Below are 11,517 nucleotides of genomic sequence, written 5' to 3'. Positions count from 1 at the left end.
GCAAGACCGCCTGGGTGGGAAGTAATCTAAAGGAGGAAGGAAGGGAATTTGGGTCACCTCACTCTTTCATTTGAAAACCTCTTCCTTCCATATTAATCACACTAACTGACTGAAAATAAGGGGAGGGCATTCTGTGTTTGTTGTGTCACCTCTGATGATGAAAATATCCTTATGTATTGGTTTTCTTACTAATCACAGGAAGTTATACACCATGAGTCACTGTGGAGCTGATGTACAGAGCTGCTATATAAACAGGGCTCCCTGAGAGACCGGTATGTAGTAGCTATAGAGTAAGTAGTGATAGTGTAACAAAGAGTTATTGTCATTCAGAAATGACAATAAGAATGAAGACTCTTCCATTTCTGCTGTTACTATATGTAACATTCTCCTCTGCTGTTCCTGTGGCTTCAAGAATTGACAATGAAGACAAAAGAATCCAGCTTGTGGAGGTAAATAATTGTTATGAATTTCAGACCAGAACCTTATGCTGACCAAAAGGAAACTTGGAGTGTTACCTCATAATTCATAGTATCTTAGGGGTGCAAGGGCTGTCAGGAGGTCATTGAATTGTCAAACTGCAGTTTTCTTTCTTTCTTTCTTTTGAACATCTTGATCTTCAAGAGGTTTCAAGTTGCAGAAGTTTTAAGAGAAATATTTTCTCTTGGTAGCTATTTTGTCTTAATTATGATTATCACTCTTGGAAGTGGTAAAATAAGGTAATGAAATACAGAAACAGGACATTCATTATGGTATCTAGCAACCAGATTGTGAGATTCTATAAAAATGTAGGTCCCAATTCAGCAAGATACTTAACTCTGTGCCTAGCCTTAAGATCATAACCTCATTGGCTTCAATGGGTTTACTTAAAATTAGGCACATGCTCAAGTATTTTGCTTAATCAGAGCCTTAATAGAGTAACAGAATAAAAATAACTAAGAAATATAACTTTGTTAAGATGTAAAACTTAGCACCCAGCAGCGTCCACTGGTTTCACAGGGAATCATTGTTGAGTAGTTAGTGCCTGAGAAACAGGTTCTGTTATCCTCCACTGATTTGAACAGATCCAAAAAAGTTAATTGGATTATGTTTGTGAGTAATAGCTGTGAAAGGAGATTGGACTACACAAATGTACAGTAAATAACTAAGAAGTAAATTTAAAACTTTTAAAGATACATTATACAAAAGCTTTCATTGTAAACTAGGAAATCTAGGGGTCAGTAAGAAAACTATATTGTATTATTTCTTATTGCTAAGTAAGTCCCTGCAGAAGGGAGCTGTCTTGACTCCTCAAAACCACTGGCCCCAGGCACATGGATGTAATTTCATAACTGTTTGGACTGTTTTGTATGACTTAATGAAAACAAATGACTCAAAGCACCGTTTTTCCCCCCTTTGGCAGAATTATCTACGAAATTTCTACAAGCTTGAAACAGACAAAGAGTCTCTCTTTAAGAGCCAAAACAATAACCAGCTAACTGAAAAACTCAAGGAAATGCAGGCATTTTTTGGACTGAAAGTGACTGGGAAACCAGATGTTGACACATTGGAGGTGATGAAGAAACCCAGGTGTGGTGTACCAGATATGGGTCCGTACGTCCTCACTGACGGAAATCCAAAATGGGAAAGAAAGAATCTGACATACAGGTAACATTTCACTAAAGAATTTATTGAGCCAAAAAACCAAGGCCAAAATTTTCAGATGTTTTGCTGAAAGTTTCAAAGTCAGGCATTTAATTCCATATTTTGGCAGCTAAATAAGTGTCCTGATTTTAAAGAGAGGCTACAAACCCAGTTAATGTCTGTGGAAGCTGTAAACACTTAACATATGAAAATCACGTTACTTAATATGTTGCCAAAAATGTAGCTTTAAGGTGTCTAACTTTACGCATCAGATCTGAAATATTTCGGCCTAAAACAACATAGTCTACCTAAACGACTATTGTGGACAGCAAAATGTATCTAATATTTTATGGGCTATTCTAAAGGATTGTGAACTACACACCAGATATGCGTCCAGCGGACGTGGACAAAGCGATCCAAAACGCACTGAAAGTTTGGAGCAATGTGTCTCCTCTGACATTCCAAAGGGTGTATGACGGCAGTGCAGACATAGTGATGTCTTTTGAAACTGGAGGTAAGAACATTCCACCTATCCAAACATTAGCCACCCCCAGTTATAGATGTGCTTGGCAATAAGAATTAAATTAATCATCTTGCTTTTTTTTTTTCAAGATCATGGTGACAATTCTCCCTTTGATGGACCTAATGGACTGCTGGCTCATGCCTTCCAGCCCGGCAGTGGAATTGGCGGAGATGTGCACTTTGATGATGCAGAACAGTGGACAATAGGATCAAAAGGTAGATTTATTATTCCCCCTGTTTATATGGGTCCAGATTGTGCCATCTTCCTCATGTAAAGTAGTAACATAGTCTTAGATTCACAAAAGACAGGACTATTGGACATTCTGGTGTGAATCACTTTCAATCTCTCCCTTAGAAGGTGTTGAACTGTGTATAAATGTGCCAGAGAATATATTACTCTACAAGTCCAGTGGTCTAGGCCCTTATCACAGAAGCACGATGCCCATGTTCAAATTTAGTTTGTTTTGATCCTGTTTTGGGCAGGGAGCTGGACTTGATGACTCCATGAGGTCCCTTCCAGTTCTACAATTATTTGATTCTATGAAATCTCTTCTCATCAGGCAGAGGAAGGAATTGAATCATCTTCTTCCACCTCTAGACCTAGTGCCCTCATCACAGAGCTAAAACTTTGCTGGGGAGCGTCTCCCTCCTCACCTCTTGTTGACCATTATGTGTGGCACTAGGCAAGTTCTCAGCATCCCTGCTGGACTGAACCTCCACAAGCTAGAAAAGTGGAGGAAAACCTAGTTTACTGGTTTAATGATCATGCTCGGGTCTCAGGTGTCTGGGCACCTGCCTGGGACAGGAGTAACCATGTTGGTCTGTACTCCAACATAACAAAGCAGCAGAAATGTAGCACTTTAAAGGCTAGCAAAATGATTTATTCAGCTATGAGCTTTCATGGGACAGACCTACTTCATCAGAATAATTTCATTTCTAATACATACTGACATTTATAAGTACAGAGGACCAAAAAAAATTGCAACAAAAACTGACAAATCAAATAGGATTGAAGGAGGGGGGTGAGGGGTGGGAGGAATGTTAATTGTCTTGTCTGAGATAATTACTGCTATGTCTACACTAGCACCCCCCTTTCAAAAGGGGGATGCTAATGAGACACTTTGGGATATGCTAATCATAGAATCGTAGAAGGGACCTCAAGAGGTCATCGAGTCCAGCCCCCTGCCCCAGGTAGGATCAACCCCAACTAAGTCTTCCCAGCTACGACTATATCAAGCCAGGACTTAAAAACTTCCTGGAATGGAGATTCCACCACCTTCCTAGGCAACACATTCCAGTACCTCACCACCCTCCTGGTGAAGTAGTTTTTCCTAATATCCAACCTATTCCTCACCTTCTGTAACTTCAGACTATTACCCCTTGTTCTGCCGTCTGTCACCACTGAGAACAGTTTCTCTCCATCCTTTTTAGAGCACCCCTTCAGGAAGCTGAAGGCTGCTATTAAATCACCCCTCAGTCTTCTCTTCTGCAAACTAAATAAGCCCAAATCCTGCAATGAATATGCAGTGCCTCATTAGCATAATGGCAGCCATGGCACTTTGAAAGTGCCGCTTTCGATCACACGCAGCTGATCTACATGCAGTCCTTTTTGAAAGGATCCCTGCACATTTTGCAATCCCCTTATTCCTATTTGGCTATAGGAATAAAGGGATTTAAGAAAGTGCAGGGTCCTTTCAAAAAGGACCGCATGTAGACAAGCCGCGCGTGATCAAAAGCTGCACTTTCAAAGTGCCACAGCTGCCATTATGCTAATGAGGCACTGCATATGAGTGACATAGCCTACGAGCATTAAAGGAAGTGAAGCAGTACTTGTAAGGCATGAGGTAATTGACGTTTCTGTTCACACCACAAAGAGACTGTCTTCCTTTGTGCATTTCTCCTCTCATTTACTTTCATGTAAGTAAGGAGTATTTTATCAAAGTCAGTGATGCTCCATTTATTTTAGGGGAATTATTCCTTATTTAAACCAGTCTGAACAGGCAAATTGGAGCATTGTTGAAGGGGGCCACAGTATTTGGGGCCAGATTGATCTATAGAGTCACATAAAATTTGCCTGCAAAATTTCTTTATATTATAATGTTTTCAGAATTCCTGAAAGAACCTTGAATGCCTGTCATATGTTTTGGTTTAACATGTATAGGTGTTTTTTACTTAGACAGCTGTGCTTTAGATTCAAACCCAGCTCACTTATTTTAAATATACATTTTTTTAATTCCCCAGGATACAACTTGTTCTTTGTTGCTGCCCATGAACTCGGCCATTCATTGGGTCTGTCTCATTCTACTGATCCTGGCGCCTTGATGTACCCCACCTATTCCTACATCGAGCCTAGTGAGTTTCACCTTCCTCAGGATGACATTAACGGCATTCAAGCAATCTATGGTAAGAAAAATAAATACCTAGTCATATACAGGTTAATTTCACTGTTCTGCAGAATGCTGCTTAATCAATAATAAAGGTACATTTTAAGAAACAGTCTATTAATTCTAGAAACATTCTAGTGTTGCTGCACAGAGCAATTCCAGTTTTGCTAAACTCCTGTTAACTGGAGGAAGGCATTGCCCTGAAGATGGTTTCACTAAGTTCAGTTCTTCTGCATGCCCTTTCTTGCTGACTTAAGAAATTTTGTAGCATTAACAATGTGAAGTCCTGTGGCATCTTATAGACTGACAGATTTTTTGGAGCATAAGCTTTTGTGCGCACAGATGCAGCTGGCAAAGTGGGTCTTTGCCCATGAAAGCTTATACTTGAAAAACTCTGTTACTCTATAAGGTGCCACAGGACTGCTCATTGTTTTTGCAGATACAGACTACTAAAGCTACCCTTCTGATATTTCTAGCATTGATCCTCTCCTGTGCTGAGTTGAGGTGCTCTGCAGACCTGAAGTTATAATGACTCCTCCCAGTTTTCCATGAGATGATGTTGTGTGACCACCAAGTCCTTCATAACATTGTTTTTTCATCTGAATTGCTCCATATTATACAATGTCAATTTTTCTTTAATTTCATGTAGGACAGTCAGATAGTCCTATTAAACCGACCGGACCCACAACACCAGTAACCTGCGACCCCAAATTGACTTTTGATGCTGTTGCTACCCTGCGTGGAGAATTGATGTTCTTTAAGGACAGGTAACAATAAAGAACTTCCGAGACAGCTCTTTGAAGTGTAGTACTTAAAGGGGAACAATCATTTTGATCCTTTAATTCCCATGAGACATAAGGGGAAATAGACATGTAGCACTAACAGTAGTAATCACGTACAAAAGGTGGCCCAATTTCCCTGAAGATGGGTGCCTCACTTTACCTAACATTTCTCTCAGGCATGACAAAATGCTTTATGTGATTCCAAAGCAGCTGCATCAAGTGGTGAGAAGGCAAAAGGGCACCAGTCACTGCAGTTGCTGAGGAATTCTGTTTTCAGTGGGAACTATGACCAAGGCCCTGGTATCCTCTGACTGAGGATGGACCCTTTCAGGCACACAGCTCTGATCAGAGAAGAATAACTTAAATGTTAGGGGTCTGCTGGTTAGGAATGATGAATATGGATTCTATTCAATACTCTGCCACTGTAAGCAGTGCAATGACAGGTTTATTACCAGTCTAGATTAAATTAATATCAGGCCAGTTGCACTCCTCGGCTTTGCAAAGGTATGTTTATGTGGCACATTGGGCTGTTAGTTTGACATGACTCCACCATATCATAGACCAGTCACAGGGTTAGAATCTGTAAGTTCCAGCACCCACACCAATGAACAATTAGCTCTAGCAGGTAGCAATCCTAGCAAACTCTTTTCCTCGCTGTGGATCAAACATTAAAGGGAGACAGTATCCGAGACACTTCACCAATGGATTATGTTTATGTCAGGTGCAGGAACAGTTTTAATATGCAAATTTTATTTAAACCAGGTATTTCTGGCGCAAACATTCTCAGATGACAGAACTCGAGCTCAATTTCATTTCCTTATTCTGGCCAAATCTCCCATCTGGAATTCAAGCGGCTTATGAAAATGTTGAAAAGGATCAAGTTTTTCTTTTTAAAGGTAACAATCTGCAATTGTTTTGTTCTTTTCATATATTAATTTATTGGGAATTCTGTGCGCTACAGAACGTGCAATTCCCCTTAGATGTCACTGCATGAAATGATTAAAATGTTCAAATTAGGAAAGCCCCCAACGTGTGAACAGTGGATTAAAGACTTCTTCATCTAGTTCATGTATGTTGGGGAGGCAAAAGACTTGTCAGGCTCTTGATCAACATTCAGGGCAGATGGGAGGGGAACAACTAGTTCCATATTCTTGGAAAGGGCATGGCCTTGGGTGGAAGGGGTGGGACTGGGACCAACCAGCCCTTGGTGCTACTCAGAGCAAACCATGTTGTGGGCCACCCTCTGCCTAGTCAGCCCTCAGAACCACCTGTAGCACACTATCATGTATGCCAATGGTGATTTAAAAGGTCTGGGCCTCTGGATGCCTGTACTGAACCCTTTTGATTCACCAGGCTCCAGAGGAGTTGCCCCAGCTCACCACCCTCCATTGGCTGGCCTGCTGTAAAGTTTCTGAAAAGTGAGACGTGAAAATAGCTTCACCTTTCCTTCAAATATAGTTTCATGCTAGCAAATAATTCACTAATATTAAGAAGCACTTTGGTTAAATTCAAAATATGCTGTGGGCTAGATCACTAGCTGCCTTGAATTACCACTAATTCTCAGTAGCAAGTCAAAGAACTCGCAACTGTTTTGAAAAGCATTCAGCAGAGAATCAGTTGTTGTGGATGCAACAGCCAAAGGTCTGCCAGGCTAGGTACATTACAGAACACAGGGAGCACAAGAGCTCCATAGACTTTAGAACCCAGGTGAAGAAAGGACATACTGATGAGGGTAATTATTCAAAGTGGTCAAAAAGTGAGCACTTCTTGTTGTGCAAAGTTTCAAGCCTGTTTTTCTTTGGTTCTAAAGGGCCTCATTTTGAAAGGTAAAAATTTTAAGAAGCATTTTCATAACATTTTTGTTACAAATTTTCACCAGAATAAGAAAAAGGACACAAAATTCTCTACAATCCTGATTCCCAACCCAAAATGTTGATAATGCTGCCACTTTGTGAAAAGTTTCGGTTAAAAGGCCATCTCTTGATGAAAATTGCTGCCTGTTTAAAATAACTCTAGTAACTACACACATAAGTGGGAAAAGAGAGACTATGAAGAACAGGGTGACATACCTAAGATCACCTGCCCATTTAGATAAGACAAATGTACTTAGTAGTAGCTAAGTTTCTGTCTATACATCTAAACTTTTAGACATGTATATGCCTCTATCGCCAAAGTATCTGACCACATGCCAAGTATTGGTAATCTCCTGCATCCCAATAACCAGTATATGGCGAATTACTGTTCAATTTGTAGAATTCAATGAGTCTTCTTCCAACATGTATAAATGTATAAGAGTGTGGGAAAGTTTCTTCTTGGACTCATTGCCCCAAGATCTAATTCATGAACATGAAGGATGTGTGTCCTCTGTTTAAAATACACGGATCAGTGCCATTCCTTAATTTAATTAAAGTAAAGGGTAGAATGAGATCTCAAAAACACTACTCAGCTACACATCTGTTGAAAATCAAGTTGCTTCATTATCATAATTGGAATGAAAAGGGTGATTACATGCTTGGTATTAGCAGAAGCTGCTGGTGAAACACTTCTATTTTATTTTTCAGGGAATAAATATTGGGTCCTCAGTGGATACGACTTAGTGTACAACCGCCCAAAAAGTATCTATGACTTTGGCTTCCCCAAAAATGTTAAGAGAATTAATGCAGCTTACAGCGATGAGAATTCAGGGAAAACCTACTTCTTTGTAGGGAACAAGTATTGGAGGTAAGATTTAATCTTCAAGAGACTCATAATTCTCCCTTCATGCTTGGAGGATGAATATGTGAACATACAATAAAGTGCAATAGGGATAAAAACATTTCAGTTCCATACAATTGAATAGCATTCTGTGGAAGTTGGTTTAAAAACCTAGGGAGTCTGATAGAAAATGATAACCTTTCCATATGGTTTTTTCCAATGATCCTGTAGAATTCTGTGGCAGGATGTAATCACATGCTTCATGTAGGGTGAGACATAAAACCTGAAGAAAAACTGTTAGCTAGTAAGTTCTGTAAGAATTACCCAAAGGAGGTAATGTTATGACATTGTACTTCTGTGTCTCTTAAACATCAAGCAAACAGAACTATTGAAATACTAACAGCGAGGTAGCCATGTTAGTCTGCATTCTAACAAAACAAAACACCAGTCATGTAACACTTTAAAAACTAACAAAATGATTTATTCAGTGATGAGCTTTCATGGGACAGACTCACTTCATCTGATCTGATGAAGTGGGTCTGTCCCACAAAATCTCATCACCAAACAAATCATTTTGGCTGTGTCTACACTAGCCCCAAACTTCGAAGGGGGCATGGTAAGTAGGGTGTCAGGAGATTACGAATGAAGTGCTGTGGTGCATATGCAGCACTTCATTAGTCAAAATCTCCTCTGCGGCAACTTTGAAGTGTGAAACTTCAAAGTGCCGGCTTGCGTGTAGGCGCGGGTCAGCCACAGGTACTTTAATGTAGTGTGGGCACTTCAAAGTACCCGCGGCGACACCCAAACCGGCACTTGGAAGTTTCACACTTTGAAGTTACCGCATGGGAGATTTTGCACCGCAGCACTTCATTAGTAATCTCCCGACACCCCAATTACCAGGCCCCCTTCAAAGTTCAGGGTTAGTCTAGACACAGCCTTTGTTAGTCTTTAAAGTGCTACCTGGCTGCTGTTTTGTTTTGCTTAAATACTAGTTTTTGTTCTTTACTATGAACAGTCAGACAGATTTCTGCTGTTTGATTATGTCCATAATTCCAGTTTGTTTATACTTGACAGTAGCTCAGTAATCTTTTGCAATAAACCTCCCCACTGAACTAATGCCCCATCACCTTGTAATGGGCTCCCTGGCTTTGCACAAGAAAACTGTTTAGAATTCAGTCCAATAGATCTCTTGGGATCACATTATCAGGGCAGCTCTGGGAGGCAACTGGCTTGCAGGAACTATTTGCATGCTCATATTAGTCTTTCCTCCTTTCAGTTTCCCCATAGCTGCTGCTGCTCCCCAGCCATTCAGCTCTGAAGGTTGAGGGGACAGATGGTGCTTGCTGGCTGGGTCCATTGCTGGACCACGACTAGAGTGCCTGAAAGCAGCCTCCAACCCATGGCCTGGGCCATCTCAGGTGGCAAGTCCATGGCTACCCATAGTGGCCAGAAACACTCTGGCCCAGGCTTTTGTTCCCAGTACCCATAGTTGCTGTGCTCCAAGGGCTCAGCTGGCCCCTAAGCTGGATCCCTGCAGCTGCAAACACCCAGCATGCTGTACTGCTCACCTTCAGTTCAGCCTCAGATCTGACCCCATGGTAGTACCAACGAAGGGCAGGGCTCTGTGGCAAGTAGGGGCACAGCGTCCCACTTTTCTGTCTGGCCTCTCTCAGCCTCTGCACTGGGAGTAGGTGCCCCTCCTGCATAATAAAATAGTAAACCCCATAAAGATCCATATGATTTTACTTCATAAAGAATATATCTGCTAGATAGTTGGCAATAAGACAAGTATAATTTCATAGTTACGTGTACAGGCCCCCAGCTTCCTCAGGCTGGGGCGTCACTTTCACAAAAAGCTTTCACATAAATTACAAATATATTACTTGTATTCAGATACAATGAAAACAGGCAGTCCATGGACCAGGGTTATCCAAGGAAGATAATCCTTGACTTCCCAGGAATCAGTAAAAATATTGATGCAGCTTTCCAGCATGGCAGTAAGTAAAGCAAAGAATATTTCTGCTTTTCTCCTTTGAAATAATCTTGTAAAAGATAATCATTATTCACTATCATCCTAAGATCAGAAAGTAAGACAATAAATATGTGGGTACAGTCAATGTTATTATTTTGTTATATGAAAATATTTATTGGAAAACATTCCATCTCTGAAATATAACTATATGATTTATTTTTATTTTTAGGGTACGTATATTTCTTCTCTGGAGCAAGACAGTACCAGTTTGATCCTAACAGCAAGAGAGTTGTCAGTGTCATGAGAAGCAACAGCTGGTTTAACTGTTGATTAATTCCATGAACTTGCTTCCTGTTTGTTACAATTGTTTTACATGCAATATTATTCATCTTTTAAGAGATGTTAAAAAATCTAAAATCATATTGTTCCATAGCCTGATCCTCTGGTACTTCTGTCTGAATAACTACAGAATGTAATATTACGGTAATTATGTAATTTATTGTATTATTATAAACTGTACATTCAGTTATCCATAAATTATTTTTATTAGTCCTACCATTTGCTGTGTCTTCTGATCATTACCACTACTCAAGAGCTAAACTCTGCTCCCAAGCACAGGCTGAGTAAATGGGCTGTACACAAGGGAATGCCATGGAGATTTAGAGGCTGAAATTCTTCCCTCGGATCAAAAGCATAGAATGGAGCAGCCACACACTCTTGGCTGCATTGACATCCATGGCCCACTGGAAAATATCTATAGGGCTAGTATACCCCCCCTCTAATCATCTACTTGTCCAGAATTAATTCCTGAGTGAATCTACATTTTAAAAAATGAAAGACAAAATAGTAACATAACTGAAGAGTTTAAGGCCGTAAAACCACCAACCTATTATATATTCATCCGTTCGTTTTCCAGTTAAGATGAAACAGAGCCATGAAAGGTAAAACAAGTACCTTCAGCTTGATACAGTTGGAGAGCAGAAGAAAATCATTAGGTCTAAGCATTTGGGCAGACATAACAAAATAGGAAAAGAAAATCCCACAGAAAAGCCATGAAAACGTCTATTTCAGGCAAATCTGAGGGCGCTAATTCTACAATACTTGGGGAGCAAACAATGTTTCTTTGTGTAATCCTTCTGCCTGAAGCAGTCAGCAGCAATGAGAGCTGGGTTCAATACCGAGGGGTTCCTTTTCATCCATCTCACACAGATCCAGCTTGAGCCCTTCACCCAGTAGCTTGGGAAATTCACACACCCCTGAGTGCCTCCAAGAGGCAATGCTTCCCCACTCACAAGTACAGAGTCTGAGTGTAGAAAGAAACTTTTAATGAACAGATAGAGTAGTCACATGGCATTAGCTTGGGAAAATACCACACCCAGAGTTCATAACCAACCCTCAAGTAACTGTCCCAGCTCATATGGATTTGAGCTGTGTCCTTTGCCTCTCAGGCTCACAAGTCTAATACTGTAAGGGTCCCATCCACATACCTGAACTTTGTCTGTACCCTCCTTCAAATGCCCCAGTTACAACTCTGTCCAGTCTG

General features: G+C 40.5%; 1 protein-coding gene across 1 annotated transcript; it reads left to right on the top strand.

Moving 5' to 3' along the window:
* Positions 1 to 317: 317 nt before the first annotated feature.
* Positions 318 to 10,507, top strand: MMP8 (matrix metallopeptidase 8). Its single transcript, XM_074981749.1, has 10 exons — positions 318 to 449; positions 1,400 to 1,644; positions 1,986 to 2,134; positions 2,233 to 2,358; positions 4,384 to 4,545; positions 5,176 to 5,293; positions 6,071 to 6,204; positions 7,870 to 8,029; positions 9,896 to 9,999; positions 10,204 to 10,507. The coding sequence occupies exons 1-10, from the start codon at positions 333 to 335 to the stop codon at positions 10,302 to 10,304; spliced, it is 1,416 nt and encodes a 471-aa protein (XP_074837850.1). The 5' UTR covers positions 318 to 332; the 3' UTR covers positions 10,305 to 10,507.
* The last annotated feature ends 1,010 nt before the right edge of the window (positions 10,508 to 11,517 follow it).

This window comes from Carettochelys insculpta, chromosome 1, assembly GCF_033958435.1.
Source record: "Carettochelys insculpta isolate YL-2023 chromosome 1, ASM3395843v1, whole genome shotgun sequence".
Taxonomy (NCBI): Eukaryota; Metazoa; Chordata; order Testudines; family Carettochelyidae; genus Carettochelys; species Carettochelys insculpta.
This window is presented reverse-complemented; position numbering and strand designations above follow the sequence as displayed.